Here is a 16,011-nt window from a genome sequence, read left to right on the forward strand (position 1 = left end):
ATAACCTCGCTAGTTTCAGAGAGAAAAGAAATGCGTTGTTTTATCGTGGACAGAATAGCATGGGTTTGATTTGTTTAGTTTCACTTTATTGTTATGTTTTGTTCCCCCTTCCCTCTATAACTACCTTGAAATATGTGTTACAGTAATTAGATCAGCTTTACTTAGGGGGGAAGAGTTCCTCCTGCTTCACGGACAGCACAATAACATAAAGGTGGTGAACGCCATGGTTAGACCAGGCTTTTAAAAATTTATTTTATTATTTTTTTTAGTGTTCCTTTTATTTTCTTTTTTTTCTTCTTTTTTTTTTTTTTTCCTGAAGGAGAAGACTCATTTTATTTCATAAACCAGACTTAATGAAACCACAAAGCAATAACAGAGCTGTCTTCTGGTTGCTGTGTCCTCCAGCTTTGATACTTACTTAAGACAGCGACTCTCTTCGTCTACTGAATTTATTCCTGGCTCTGCTTAGCAGTAATGGAAACATCAGTAAAAAAAGTAAACTGTCCTTTTTTGTTTCCCCTCCAGAGAGGCGCTGTCCGTTGTACAAAAGGCATCGGGGGGCTCTGGGTGAGACACAGGCTCAAACCAGAAAGTTGCCAGGTGCTTGCCAATACGTATTTTCTTTCCCAATGCTCAAACCCTGTATAGAGGCTGTACTGCACCACCCTTCTCTCCATCCATCATCCATGGAGCAGTTTCCTTGAGGTTGGGGGAGCAGCACCCTTTAGGTTGCTGGAGGTAGCCAGAGATTCAAAATTCCCTTTCATTTTGCTGTTCTGTGCATGTCAGAGAGACTGTGGTTACCCTGTGCTCCTTCCCGGTGTGATGGTTTCTCTCTCCCCCTCTCCCCCTTTTTCTTTCTCCAGTTCCGGTTCCTCCAAAATCTGTTACTTCTTTGATGATGAATAAAGATGGATTCCTGGGTGGAATTTCAGTCAACACCGGAGAGGTGTTTTGCTCCGTTCCCGGCCGCTTGTCTTTGCTTAGTTCAACTTCAAAGTATAAAGTAACTGTGGGAGAAGTTCAAAGACGCCTCTCTCCTCCAGAGTGTCTGAACGCATCGCTCCTGGGAGGAGTGCTTAGAAGGTAAGAGGCCGGGAGGAGAGTGTGGACGTGCCCGCGAGGGGCATCCATGCATGCGCCAGGAAGGGTTGGTCAAGAGGATGGCCAATATCTATTGATCCTTACGATTGCCACAGTGTGTTCGCGTAGCCCTCGGGATTAGGAGAAAATATGCTGAATTCAGGCATTGCGGTCACCACGTGGAGATCGGGGAAAGATTCAGCCTTGCGCGTTTTCTATCAAGATTTCTCAAAAGGAGAGGACTGAGACACGAAACTCTCGTGCATACACCTTCTACTTTTTCTCCTTCTCCTCACACGTCTCGTGGCAAATGGGCAAAATAAAACGCCACGATGGCAAATTCGCAGTTAGACGGTGCAGGATGAACCCGATGTGTCCCAGGACCACGTGTATTCCTAAGGATTTCCTGGATAAATCTGTGAAGTTCCCTGATAAGGCAATTACCGTGGTGGCTCCCAGGACATCACTGAAAGTGGCAGTGGAGTAATAGACAACCTGGGAGGTGCGTGAGGACTTGGCTGAAGAAAAGCCATCCACACACAGCTTTGAAGGTCACAAACTTAATGCTCCATCTAGAGGGGGTTGATAGGGGAATTAGTGACAGTCGGTCTTCAGGTCTTTGCTGTGCAATATTCGTGCAAATCGCCTTCTAATATCCTGGTGGGTTTTGCCGAAGACCTGGAAAGAATTTGCGTTATTGGTGCTGAGGAAAAGGAGGAATAAAGGGTAACTTGGAGGCCTGGTGGCCACTCTGCCCCATCAAGAGGGAAATGGGGCATTTAGGGGTGAGGAAAGAACAAGTTAAGCTCTGAAATCCTCAGCTGGAAAAGCTGTCAGGGAGAAAAGCCTTTAACTTCTTATTATGTATGGGGAGGACTATGAATGGTCGATACGACTGTTCTGTGAGAAAGGTGAGCTAAGGATCTGTCTCTGGTCAGGGCAGGGAAGAAGTGGTTATGGCCTTTCATTCAGGCCAAGGGAATGGTGAGAGGGAATAAGAAGTCATTTTCTACGTGTGAGGTGTACACCAGACCCAAAAATAAAGCAAAACTTCGAGACAGAAAGAAATGAAATTAATTCGGCCCCAAATAAATTTCAGATGACGTTTAGAAGTTGCTAATTCTAGAGAAGGACATATCTTGCCAATCCTTGGTTGGGCACCGTTAACGCTAAGATGTGTTAAAATGAAGTTGTTGTTGTTGGGTTTGGTTTTCTTTTTCTTTCTGCTGAAAAAACCCCATCTGTAACGACGTCAGGGGCTCCAGCTCCGTGTCTGGAGGAGGGAAGTCCTGCTCCACGCAGCCATTCACCCCAGAACACGTGGGAGCATTAGGGTCTCCTGGAATAGCTGCTGTTCCACGTGGATGGCTGCAACCCCTGTGTGGCTGTGACCGCTGCCAGAGCGCCGCAGAGGCTTTGGCTCTCGGGCGCTGCTCTGCACAGCCGCAAACGGAGCAGGAGAGCATCGCAGAGATACTCTGTGGGAAATATGATTATCGAGGTAAAGAAACATCATTACTGAACTTCAGTGGACATCTGGAGGTGGCCCAAGCCATAATCATTGGCTGCTGCTGACTTCAGGTCCTATCTGGAATCTAGATTTTAGACAAGCTTTTCGTTCAGAGCGGATGAAATATAGAGAATATGAAATACGAAATATCTCCCTTGCCATTCTGCCTCCCAGCCTTGCTTCTCCCATACGAAACGGCGAGAAGCCGCCCTGGCTCCTCTGTCGCTTCTGGTTTCCTCTCGCAGAGCGTGGCTGCAAGTTGTTAAACAGATTTTAAGTAGGGACTCAGAGATCTTTCCAATGGGCGCTGATCTTAGATGCTACAGCAATCCCCGCTTCATCTCTGGGGATTTACATATGTATGGGCACCCGAACAATGGCTCTGCGTTTCCCACCTCGCTCACCCTTTTATTGTCCTTATCAGCAACCTCCCGCAGATGCTCCAACCTTCCCCCGGGCACTCGGTCCCCTCTCCATTCCGCTCCCTGCCTCCAGGTGAGCTCTGCCTCTCCGCATCGCTTTTCCACCCAACACACGCACACTCGCACGAAACTGTTCCTGAGGTCTCCCAAGCATTTTCCTCCTTTTCTCTGTACCCGCAGGCACAGACATTGTCCCTTCCAGCCTTTCAGTTTGCTGTTCTCCCCTCTCCTTTTTCCCATTCTTCCGTTTTTCCATCCTTCTTTCCCATGCAGCCGTTTTGCCTGGAATTACTCAAGATTGAATGCTCCCACGTTTCTGCCCATCTCCTCACTCCATCCTAGGGCGAGTTAGTGTCCTGCAGCAGGAACCCCCTCCTCTCCAGGTCAGAGCCCTGGGCATGATCTCTCGGTACCTGGATGATTGCATCTCCCCGGAGAAAACAGGGAGAAAAGCGGGCTCGTCCCCACTTCCCACCCCTGGGAGAAATTAAGCAAATCTCATCAAAGCCCACCAGAAATCAACACCCCCAAAGTCCTTAACGTCGAGCGAAACCCTTCCCGGGCTTCAGGGACCGCACAGACGTTTCTTCCAGGAACGCTGCGGGGTTAATGACGATTTCAATTTCTTTGCAATTCTAGAGCCAAATCGAAAAACGGGGGGAGATCGTTGCGAGAAAGGCTAGAAAAAATCGGTTTGAATTTACCAGCCGGGAGGCGTAAGGCCGCAAATGTCACTTTACTCACCTCCCTGGTGGAAGGTAAGCGGGGGCACAGCTCCCCTCAGCCCCCCCTGCTCCCAGCTGGTCCCTAAAAACTGGGGATCGGGGCGGGGAGGGGGGACGGACATTGCAGAGGTGAAATTGGGGGGGAGTTCGGCTGAACACGGTGAAGGGTCCCATCCCCAGGAACGCAGGCACTGGCTGGAGGCTCATTCTCCCCTCTTGGTGATGAGTGTGTGTGTGTGTATGGTTTTCCAGGGCGGTTCCAGCCCCTCACTCCTGTTAATTCCCAGCCTGTGCTCTCCTACTCCACTGCTGCTCCATCCTCCCGGTAGTTCGCTCCTCCCGAGCCACCACAGGACTCTCCAAGAGGAAAAATAATACAGGATTTGTTGCTTTAGTTTGGTTTTGTCAAAGAAATCAGAGCAACTTGAGAGCCACAGTGTACCTGAAGGTGGTGAGAACCGACCAGAGAGACCCGAGGAAGGAGGGAGGGAAGGGGAGTCTGAAGTTTCACCTGATTTCAAGTCAACTAACATGATTTTGGTGTTAGGCGTGTTTCTTTGATTTACTGTTCCCGTATTGAGAAGTAGAATTTAGAGTCACTGAATATGTTTATGGCATGTGCGTGTTTATGCTACGAGAGGTTGGACCTTCTCCAAACCCCATAACTGGAATAGTATGGATGCAATTATGAATTATGTGTATCTACATTACACATACACACCGAGAGGCGTGTAAATAATCCCCTTATCTTTTCTGCTTATAAACATTTGTGCTAGATATTAACTTTTCAACTCTTTTGATGGAGCTGTGCGGGGCTGAGAGGAACCCGATCCTGGTTCAGCATCGCTCCTCGGCTGCAGTGATGCTAAAACCGATGCCGAATGCGCAGCGAGGCTCTCGCTCCCCCCCTCTTCCCCCGATTTCCTCACAAATCGACGGTTCGCCTTGGGAGAACTCCCTGCTTTTGGAAGAAGCTGCACCTGCTGGAGATTTATCTTCCTTTCCGCCCCGTTGGGCGCTGCTGCTCTCGCATCACCTTCATTAAGCGCTGTGGTGATTAGCGAGAAGCCCCGGACGGCAGAAGGTGACGTCGGGAGGAAACTCCTCGTCGTTAAAAACAATGCGGTCCTGGAGTTATCTGTTCTGTGTGTTGGAAATCCTCCCCTTGGTCCCTCAGGCGGTTCTTAAACGCTTCATTGCTTTATTCTGGAGGGGCTGAGCCATAACGTGGTGGAATCCCCCCAGAGTCGGGGGGTCCCCCCGCTCCTCCCCTCCCCCTTCCTGTCCTGTTCCAGTGGGATGCGGGGCGTCAGGAGGAGCTGGATGACACGAACCCCTGGAGGCAAGGCCGGCAGGAAAAGTGACGATCTGAGTTAGAAGGATGGTTATTTTTCACAGAAGAAAAGCTGCCATTTGTTCTGTCCTTACAGAGGAGTTCCTGCTGCACGGTGGCCATTTAAAAAAAAAAGCACATTAACAGTTTCCAACAGACGAAATGCAGTTATGTGCATCGTTTTAGGGCTGTGGTGGTAACTGTGATAGTGATGGGAGTTGTCTGTGTTTGTTTATAAGCAGAGTGTGTATCAGGTCCCGCAGGGAGGGGCGATAGCATCCTCCTTGCTTCCACAGCCGGAGAACTCCGGCCCGGGCCGCGTTGTGTAGAGACGGGAATGGTTTCTCCGGTGTAATGGGAGTACTGTCTTTCGGGATTTAGGTTTCTCCTTGCTTTTTTTTTGGCCCAGTCCATGTGGAAGACAGTGTGTGTGTATGGTGTGTGTGTGCTTTCCCCACCCTCCACGAGCCTCTGGAGCCAAGCCGAGCTCCCGGGAGGTGCTGACGCCCCTCTCATTCCCTGCAGGTGAGGCCGTTCATTTAGCTCGGGATTTCGGGTACATCTGCGAAACGGAGTTCCCGGCCAAAGCTGTTTCTGAGTACCTGAACCGGCAGCACACGGACCCCAGCGACCTCCACTCCAGGAAAAACATGCTGCTTGCTACAAAGTGAGTGCCAAGAGACCCCTCTGCTACTGCCCCCCCAGGAAAATCCTCCCCAAACCCTTCCTCTGAGCTCGTTGGGAAAGCAGGTGGAGTTTTCAGTCCCTAAATTACAGAGGCCCTGTGGGGAGGAAGGATGCTGGGCAGGACAGACCCCCAGCCCGAGTCCTGCCTGGGGCTTCTGCCAGCGAGTGCTGTCCCTGTAAAGGGGGCAGTGGCTCTGTCCCAGATACTGTACAGCATTCCCACCACACCCCCATGTAAAAAAAAATCTTAGTGGAAATGGGACCAAAACTCTATATTCTGCTTTCACAGAATGTCTGTCTGTCCCTCCTGTTGCTCACACACCTGTTCGCTGGTACCAAATTGCAATGTCCTTCTCATAGAGTTTAATTTAGAAAGACAAACAAATGGAAAAGAGAGAGAGAAAGAGAGAAAGAGAGAGAGAAAGAGAGAGAGAAAGAGAGAAAGAAAGAGAGAGAGAGAGAGAAAGAGAGAAAGAAAGAGAGAAAGGAAGAAAGAAAAAGGAAGAGAGAGAGAAAGAGAAAGAAGGAGAAAGAAAGAGAAAGAAAAAAGAAAGGAACAGAGAAAGAGGACAGAGAAAAGAGAGAAGGAGAAAGAGAAAGGAAGAGAGAAAGAGTAATGAAGAAAGAAACAGAGTAATAAAGAGAGAGGATAGAAAAAAGAAAGAAAAAAGGGAAAAAGAAAGAGAGAAAGAAAGAGAGAAAGGAACAGAGAGAGAAAGAAAGAGAGAATAGAGAAAAGAGAAAGAGAAAGGAAGAGAGAAAGAAGAACACCCCCCCCTCCCCATTTACTGCTTACGATCCTCAGTTTTGTGCCCCCAACCCCTCTCTCTCCCTTGGCACTTGCTCCATGGATGCACCGCACAGGGTGGTCTACACCGGGCTGTGCCCCCTGGGCTGCTGACTGGGTGCCTCATGGTTTGCTGGGGTTGTTGTCGGTGGGGGCTCTGTGGCTCTGCACATCTCCCCCTGTTTAGCAAAAGAAGGCAAAAGAAAGAAAAAAAAAAAAAGAGAGAAAGAAAAAACCCAACCCGCTCTCATTTATTTTTCATGCTCTGGGATGTGGCTTTGCCTCCGATGACAGTGTAATTTAAAGAAATATATGGAGGGCTGAAAAATCATTTGCTCAAATTTGTCCAGATGTTTTCTAGATGTGATTGGAATTTGATTGGCCTTTTCCGCAGGGTCAGAAGATATTAATGTCCCAGAACTTTAATTGCTCGCAGACCTTACTTTGCTCTTTGAAGATGTAAAATGTTGGACTCATTACTGTTTGTTCTTCAAATTCAAAGTTTCCTCTCTTGCACTTTCTTAATGGATAATACACATAGAAGTAGACCTTTATCTTTCCACACCCTCTGAAACCTTTAACCCACTGGGAATTTCAGAGAATTTCAGAGGACAAGAGCTGAACACCTTTTTTAAGGGCTTCTTTTTTTTCTTTCTCTCTTCTTTTTCCCCCTTTTTTTTTTTTTTTTTTTTTTTTTTTAATTCCAGCCCTTTTTTCCCCAGTCCCTGGGTAGGCACTGGTCTCAAAGAAACTGTTCTTTTGGGAATGCTACCAGTTCCCAGGGTTCTTACACTGCCCAGGCACCTGTTGACTCGAAGGCCCTTTGGGCCAGAGCAATGCAAGGGAAAAATGTGTGTGTGAAGTCATTATAAAAACAAAATCTGATCTTTTGAAGGTGCAGGCAAACAAACAAGAGCCAGACATCAACTCTGATGTGTTAATTGTCATACCACCCCTGAAATAAAATAGGAAGTGCTGGCTTTGCTCCTTATGCAATGAACAAGCTGGCATGGAGTCCCAAAGTCCTGATCTACCTCGAGAAGGTGACCGAGTCAGAGGAGCCTCAGAGGAGGCTCTGTTTTGGTCCTTCCTTGCATTGCGTCCCCGTGCCACCCAGTAGCAATCAGTGCATGGTTGTGCTTTCCTCCACGAAGGACACTGGTGGGAGCTGCTTTGAGGCAGGGTCCGGTCTCCAGAAGATGGGTGGTTGGCATCCCCGTGGCACAGCTCCCTTTCTCTATATATATCATCTCTGGTTATTTCCGGAGTCATCGAGCAGGACAGGGTTTTCACAGTGCTTCAGAAGCATCCCTGTGGCTGCTGGAGATATTTCTATCTCCAGAGCTGGTACTTCTCTGCAGTTGCAGTAAGGTTTCTCCTGAAGAGCATCGTCCTGAGCAGGGAGCTGCTGGCTCACCCCGGCTGGTCCACAAGCACTGCCAGGGAAGGGAAGGTGGGAAAAAGGTGCTATCCTGGGGCTCGGGATCCCCTTTGGCCTGCACCTGCCCCTTCCTTCAGCCTCGGTTAGCTTGGAGGAGCGTGGGATGAGCCTAACTGCTGTTTTTCCCTCTCCCTCTTGTCCTCTCTTTGCTTTTCTTCCCTCTGTGCAGGCAACTTTGTAAAGAATTTACAGATCTCTTGGCCCAGGACAGGACGCCCATTGGGAACAGCCGGCCCACCCCTATTTTGGAACCGGGCATTCAGAGCTGCTTGACTCACTTCAGCCTCATCACTCACGGCTTTGGGGCCCCCGCTATCTGCGCTGCCCTCACGGCCCTTCAAAACTACCTGACTGAAGCTCTCAAAGGCATGGACAAGATGTTCTTGAACAACAACACTGCTAACAGGCACACATCTGCCGAAGGACCAGGTAGTAAAACTGGAGACAAGGAAGAGAAACACAGAAAATGAGAGAGAGAGAGAGAGAGAGAGAGAGAGGAAAAAAAATAAAAAAAGAGAGGAAAAGAAAAAAGTTAAATAAATAAAAGGAGAAAAGAAAGAGATAATCTTTTAAAACAAAACCGTCTTAATTTTAGCTTTAAAAATATTGGATTTGGCTTTGGAAGAATTCTATTAGGTAGGACAAAATAATAATAATAATAATAAAAATAATAATAATAATAAAAGAAAGACAATAATTTAAGATCAGAGGAGCACAATGGCGCAAGACCAGTGGTTCAGAGTCTCTTGCCAGGAACATGTGAAGACAACCACCAGGATTTTTTTCCCACTTCTGTTCTTTCACATTTTTTAAATAATGATTTGGGGGGGAGGGGACTTTAATAATAATTAATAATAATAAAAAAAAGAAATGAATAACTTATTGGAAGAAATCGCAGAAACATTTTTGGTGTCAGTGCTTTGATTTCTTGAGCTGCACGGTCTGTCTTGCTATACCTTTTATTTTATTCTTGTTTTTGAATGACATCCTGTTTCCACCCTAGCTAAAATGACCTTCCAGAGCGTTCTTTTCCGAGCAATCCCATCGTCTCACCCCCACCAGCTCTTCCCATCTCATCTCACCCCTCTGGTTCTGTCTAGACTAGGAAAGGAGGGGAGGCGAGCGCACAGACCCTTCGCCAAGCCGTGGCCACCAGCCTGTTGGAGCTGCGTTCATGGCAGCACCTTAACGTTCGATGCCATTCGATGGGAAGCGTTGAGTCGCTGTGATTCAGTCGAATCAGCTAACTCCATTCTTTAAGAGCTTTTTTTTGTTTTTCCTGGTCTAGACAGACTCCCTGTTTAGATTACCAGTGTTTACAGGCATGTGTGGGTGCGTGTGTGCCTACGTGTGTGCATACGTGTATGCGCACACATCACTCAGTAGGGGTGCGTGTGTATCCCGTGTATGTTTGTGGATATATGTGTGTATACATATATATTTAATATGTGTGTATCGCCACACATATTCATGCATGCAAACATACCTTTGTAATTCAGCACTTGCCTTCGATGGCAAAATACCTTGTCTACAATGGGCTGCGATATTTGAAAGTAAGGTCTGGGAAAATGTCAGCGCTATCTGATTTCTTAATTTTCTGAGATCTCCTGTTTTTCTCTAGGGAGTTTTATATTCCTAACTATGCCAATGTTTTAGCCCTTAATTTCCCCGAGTAGTGTGTGTGAGAGAGATATCTTCCCCCATTTTTAAAGAACTGTTAACAACAACAAAAAAGATTGAGTGATATGAGTATGTAATTCTTTCTCAGGAGTATGCACTGTTTTATTTTCTTCTGTTTCCTAAAGCTTTGCCCGCTTGGCTTATGAGCTTCTTCAAAGAGGACTAGAGATCCCTACACAATATATCAGGTACAGAGAAAAAAAATCCACAATTCTGATATTCCGATACTTTTATTTTATTTTATTTTTTTTGCTTTTTCAAATCAAAGCCGGTTGTTTCCGCATTCTGTAGGTGCACTTCTTTAAAGAAGCTCAAAGGGAATAATCTGAACGAGATAAAAAGTAGAAGTTGAAGTCGAGGAGTGATATTGCAAAGAATAAGAGCTGTGTTGAGTGTTACCACGCTTGCTTGGCACTAGGGTTTCGTACCCAGGGAGGAAAGGGTTGCCATGTGAGCCGGCTCCTCGTGATGGGAGTGGGGAGGGCTTGCCAGGGAACAGCCTGCTTTCTGAGCTCAGTCTGAGAAAATCTGCTTCTCTTAGAAAGCTTTTGAAACAAATGTCTTGTGACTCTTGCTTTAGAACAAGTCCATGTAGTGTGGGGGGAGGTTTCTTAACTCCAATGTTTTTATAGGCGGTTTGGTGTGTGACAGGATGTCTCATGCATATGATTTGGGGGGAGTGGAGGAGAAGCCTGGTTTCCTTCCCTTTTTTTTTTTTTTTTTTTTTTTTTTAAGTCTATTTTAACGTAAATACTTTTGTCTTCTGTGATAAATATAATGCTGAAGTGTAAGGATGTGAATTTCTGTTTGGGTTCTGCCGGTTTGGGTAACTGCCTGTGTTTCTCAGCGGGGCAGGCTCCGTGCGCTAACACATCTCTTTGCTGATGCCAGAACAGTTACGGGGTGTGGGCAGAGCTCCTGGAGCCACTGCCAAACCTCCAGCGGGGTCAGGCCTCCCCCCAGGTCCCGCTAAAGCTGCAGCGCTCAATCCCACCCACCCAAGCAGGCACACCTGAGCTCCGAACAAGGCAAGAAACAGAGATCAAAGAGAAGCCTTAGCCGTGTTTTCATTTCTAGATACCTTCCGAAGTGGATGTTGGGGGAGAAGTAGGTTAGAAATACTCTCCGCATCCCCCCAAAAATGTTCTTAAAACAAAAAAAATCAAATGAGCCTCTTGACTGTTGCCCTCAGCATCTTCAGCTGTCTGAGAAGCAGCTACAGCTCAGGGCCTGCTCTGCTTTTCAAATCTTTGTGCAGCAAGTGAAAGTCTTGGCCTTCGTCCCCTACCAGTGAGGTGGACGTGCATGGCAATAGAAACCCAGGAACCATCCAGCCCCAGGCAGCACCGACCTCTCTGGCACTGCTCCGTACCTTTGGTTCTTCTGGGACAGAGTGCTGTGAGGAATTTCACAGGAGAAAAAGGGGAAACTGAGGCAGACAGTCTTCTCCATGGGGTTCTGCAATGAGCTGAAGGTAGTCTTTGGACCTGCTTGTGGGTTTGGTAATTGGCAAGCCCCACGGGATGTCACTAGAGTAGATGTGGACCCCTGGGTGATGATGTAGATCTCACGGACGTCCCACTGGTAGGTCAGGGACCACCAGATTGAAAAGCAGTCCCCAGACAGTCCCTGGTTGTCCAAAGCTTACCCCTTGCCAACCACTCCCAATTTCAGCAGGCCCCTGGGGAAGGACAGTCCAAGTGCCAGCGCGGGACGTGCCCCAGGAGCGATGTATGGGGAAGGGAAGGAGTACCTGTGTGTGTCTGGGGAGGAGCGAATGGCACTCCCTGAAGCACATCTTCCTTCTCTATCTGGCGAGAATATTCCGTTTATTGAAGCACAGCACCGTGTTGAGCGTTGCTTTGCCTGCGCTATGCAAAAAGAGCCTTTGTGAAAAGCCTGTGTGCCCAGATCGCCAGCTCAGCGGGGTTCCTGGGTGTGCGGACACGACAGGTTAACTTCTAGTCCTTAAACTCCCCAGGTGTAAAGACAGGGACATGGGGACCTGCTCCCTGCCACCTCAGACCTTCCAGCTGAAGGTTTTGGGGGTGGTTATTCCTTGTCTTTGGAGGGCTGTTGGGGATGTTCCTTTCTACTGCTAAAGACAGCGTCCCACCACCACGAGTTAATGAGGAGAGGGAACCACTCACAACTTACTGGGGAGAGACCTGCGCCTACGTGTGCACCTGGTCACGCGTGTGTGAGGGTCTGGTCCTGCTGCGGCAGCTGAAATCTCCCCTAGGCACAGGCTGGGTCATCTGGACCAGGACCTAAGCCTTGAGAAGGCTGAGGGAAGAGCTTCAGTTGACCCCTGGCAGCTTTGGATCTGCCCCTCGTGCCTTCTGCCTGGAAGAGACGGATGGCAAATGCCAGGTTGCACTTTGCCTGAGTGAAGTAAAGCCTAATGTAAAATTCCCATTGATTTTGGTGGGATTGCCCCCATTTGCTCCCTGAAGTATGGAGACAAACCCCACAAACTTGCTGATTTAAATGCAAACAGAAAGAAATCATGGCACAGGGGGACATCCATCACTGTTCTTCCCCCTACACTGATCCCAGAAGGAAATATTCCTTGCTCAGTGGCTCCTGCCAGTGCTGAGGAGTGAGGTCCCCCAAAAAGTACACTCATCTTCCCCTTCGGAAGGTTTTTTTCTGGCTCCCCTCCCCTTTTCCAGCCCAACTACTTGTACCTCAGATGTGTATCTGATAATTGAGTTATTAAAAGATTTGGTTTCCTTGGGATCATAAATCAATAAACAGGAGGATTAACATGGCAGCTTTGCTTTTTAACTCAAGGGAAAAGTTTGAGGAGAGACCAGGAAAAGTTTGTTTTCAAACCAAACAGGTGGGTTACTGTAAATTGTATTTAATTTTTAGTCTCTCTCTTTTCTTTTTTTTTTTCTTTTGGTAATAATTGTCTTTTTTTTTTCCATTGGAAAGCTCTTTGTTTCCATACCCTACCAAACTTTTATTTTTCTGGTTGTTATTCACACAAAGTGTGAAGGAAACAAGAAGCCAATTTTACGGGAGTCCTTTGACAACCCGATGATGTCTTTAAAATCGGGTGGTGCCTTGTCCCACCTAATAGAAGTTCTCTGTGAGAAGCTGTTTCACGCCCCTTTGCATCCCAGGCCAACCTCCCCTGAAGCCCCCAAGGCTGCATTTGGGGCTGGGAGGGCGGTGGGGGGAGAGGATGGTTTTAGGACCCTTAGCTGGCCCAAAGGGCTTCTTCCCTTCCCCCGCTCATCCCTTCCTGACCGGTTTATCACGCAGACCTCTCTGGCTCTGTTTTGGTACGTTTCTCGGAGAATTTGGTGCTCGTTTCAGCTGCCGTGAGCTTTGCCAGATCGACCTGGCCAACCTCACCCCCCCCTCCGGCTCCCCCGCGAGAGAGAGACCGTAGGCTTTTTACAAATAGTATATTTTCTTATAGAAAGGGAAAAAGTAAGAGAAAATATCCCCAGACACACTGGCCGGTGCCTGAGTGTTTAGAGAGAGGCGAATCATTGTGTGCCAGCGCAAAATAAAAGACCCAAACAAATGCGAGGCTCTAAAAAAAGGGAACGAAAAGCTGGAAAGATGCAAGAAAAATTCTCCTTTTATGCCCCAAACGATCCCTTTCACCTCCTCTTCTAGAAAAATCTGACCATGCAGTGAGAAATATCAGTTTATCGACTCTTCCTTAGAAGAAATGCGGAGAGGCATTCAGTATTGAGTTTGTATATATTTATTTATGCTTAATTTAACGGGAATGTGTAAATATGGCGAGCAAGTAGTTTTGGGGTTATTTATCTGTGAATCTATACCTCTGTGAATGGGTGGGGGAATTTAAAAAGACAAAGTAAAAAAAAAAAAACAAACAAAAAAGAAAAAACAAAACCAACAAAAAAAATCCCGCTTGACTAGCTAGTATCCTACCTGAATCTTTTCTGTTCTTTATAGACAAGCTGTTATGGTAATGGGTAGAAATTGGTTTCTTGTCCAGTGATGACCTGATTTACATAAATAATAAGAATAAAAAAAAAAGAGATTGTTGTGTTTCGTTGTATTTTCCTCTTCAGTTTTTTTTTGAATGTTGGTGCTGCTTCGATTCTGCAGACAGATTTACTTATAACTCCAAGAAGTCTTTATTTTCCCAATCTAGGCTTTGGGGAAATTCAGGACATGTCTCTACATTAAAAAAAAAAAAAAAGAGAAAAGACAAAAAAAAAAAAAGACAATAAATATTGCTTCTCAGAAATGTTGGTATTTTATTTCTGTCTGACTCGAAAGTGTCCATATTTTTACCACTCTTACCTCGTCATTCTAAGCAGAACCTATAATAAACCTCATGTCATGTTAATGTGAGCTTTCGTTTCAGTTTGCTTTTACCAGCTGAATTAGGAGTAAATCTTCATTTCCTTTGCACAGTATTAAAAGAAAATGTCATGTAAGCCTTCCAAACGGATTCCTCCCTCGCTGTGTTGTGTTTCGCTCCTGTACGTGGCTGTGACGGTGTTTCTGTGTGCACATACTCATAGATCGGGAGTGATGCTCGTATGCACAACGCGGGATTCCTTTCTACCTTTAGGTCTACAGTAGCAGCGCCAGTAATTAGCAAAAGGAAATAGTCCAACCAAAACAACTTCTTCTTCCCTCTCCTCCCTCCCCAAATGGAATTTGTTGGGGTTTGGAAACGGCCCTTGTGAAGGAGAGCTGGATCCCCGGGGCTAACCCGGAGCCACTCCGGAGTGACTCGGGGTTTACCCTGCCACTCAATGAAGAGGGAAAGGGCGCAGATCAAGGGCTGAGATAGGGTTTTTTTCAGTGTTAGTATAGAAAGCACCATTTTTTTGCCTGTAAATCAGAGGCTGGAAAGGACTGTCAGTTTAACTCTCCGCACAGTCACCCTGAAAACAAACACAAAACAGAGCCCCGAGGGTGGAAACCGGTTTAAAGCATCGCCATTTACCGAGATGAACTATTTTTAGTGAAATATCCGCTTTGAGGAGTTCGCTGGGTGGGGGGTTGTGGGTCTTTGGAGAGAGTAGTTCGGGGGCGCACAGGGGGGGCAGGAGCGGAGGAGCGGAGTTTGTACTGAGCCTTTCCCTCGGACGGGGGGGTGGGGGGGAACAGCAAAAAATAGCTCCATCCTCATCTCCATCTCCCAAACTACCTCCCTTCTCCCTCTCCTTCCAGCTTGGACCAGAGGAACCGGCTCAGCTGATCGCTCATGGTGTGCAAAATAAATCATCATCACCACCATCATCACAATAATAATTAAAAAAAAAAAAAAAGGCAAACAAGCAGCGTTGCCAACGACGGCCCTAAAGTCTGTTGCGGGAAGGCTTTGGAGCTCGGCTGCCTCGGACTCGGCCGTGACCTACTTCTCTCGGCGGAGCGCCGGCAAAGCCGCCCGGGGCGAGCTGGGGCCGCGGGGGGAGCAGCTGCCAGCCGGGGGTCCCCCTGCCTCCTCCTCGTCGGGGCTGTGCGGGACCCCTGGAGCCCCCTCCGAGCAGGCAGGTGCGGGAGCGCCGCGGGGAGCGGGACACGCCGCAAGACGCGCTGCGCCCCCCGACGCCCCCCCGACCCCCCCGCCGCTTCTTTTGTTCTAATCGCACCGGTGATATTATTTTTAGCAGAGCACGTGTTTCGCACGGAACCCTCCGGGACAGCTCGGGAGGGTCCTGCGGGGGACCCCCGGGGATCGGGAGCCGCGCAACAGTTGTGCGAAAGGAGGATTAAAATAAACGCGCCAGGGAAAGCTCTTTTCTAACTCCGCAGGAGCGCTCGCTGTGGAAACCGAGAGCTCTCTTTAAAACGGGACCCGAGCAGAAGGGGACGGGCTCAGGCGGTTTCCGGGGCTCCCGGTGACTGCCTCGGGCTGTACCGGCCCCGGGGCTGCCGCTGTGCGGCCACGAGAGCCGCTGGACGGAACGCCCCTGCGCTGCCGCCGGTGCCCAGGGGCTGCAGAAAGTCGGGAGTCGTTCTTTCTCTATCTCTCTCTCTTTCTTTTTCCTCTCTTTTCCTTCCTTCCTTCCTTCCTTCCTTCCTTCCTTCCTTCCTTCCTTCCTTCCTTCCTTCCTTCCTTCCTTCCTTCCTTCCTTCCTTCCTCCCTCCCTCCCTCTCCCTTTATCTCTCTCTTACTTTGTCTCTTTATCTCTCTCTTTCTTTCATTGTCTGTCTATCTGTCTCTGTCTCCTGGTTTTCCTCCTCTTCGAGCTTCTCCCCCAGCTAAGGTTAAAAATAAATGAGCAGCAGCAGTAACGCAGCTCATCAGAACTTCCCTTTCCCACCAGTGTGATGTTATAATCTGCTCTCCAGCCATGACCAGCGGGGACCTTCTTTCCATCTCTCCTTCCTT

The 16,011-nt window shown here is 48.0% G+C and overlaps 1 protein-coding gene across 7 annotated transcripts in view; it reads left to right on the plus strand.

Annotated features, from left to right (window-relative positions):
- Positions 1-11,030, plus strand: part of TFAP2B (transcription factor AP-2 beta) — a 29,297-nt gene extending 18,267 nt beyond the window's left edge. For 3 of the 7 annotated variants that reach the window (XM_054062952.1, XM_054062956.1, XM_054062958.1), the window contains 5 exons: positions 526-600; positions 867-1,086; positions 3,655-3,773; positions 5,599-5,740; positions 8,158-11,030. In XM_054062952.1, the coding sequence (XP_053918927.1) occupies positions 526-600; positions 867-1,086; positions 3,655-3,773; positions 5,599-5,740; positions 8,158-8,458 (857 nt within the window). In that variant the 3' untranslated portion in view covers positions 8,459-11,030. The remainder of the gene's footprint in view (positions 1-525; positions 601-866; positions 1,087-3,654; positions 3,774-5,598; positions 5,741-8,157) is intronic. The other 4 variants (XM_054062953.1, XM_054062954.1, XM_054062959.1 and 1 more) reach the window with 3 other exon arrangements.
- The last annotated feature ends 4,981 nt before the right edge of the window (positions 11,031-16,011 follow it).

The sequence above is a fragment of the Cuculus canorus genome, chromosome 3 (genome assembly GCF_017976375.1).
Source record: "Cuculus canorus isolate bCucCan1 chromosome 3, bCucCan1.pri, whole genome shotgun sequence".
Classification (NCBI taxonomy): Eukaryota; Metazoa; Chordata; class Aves; order Cuculiformes; family Cuculidae; genus Cuculus; species Cuculus canorus.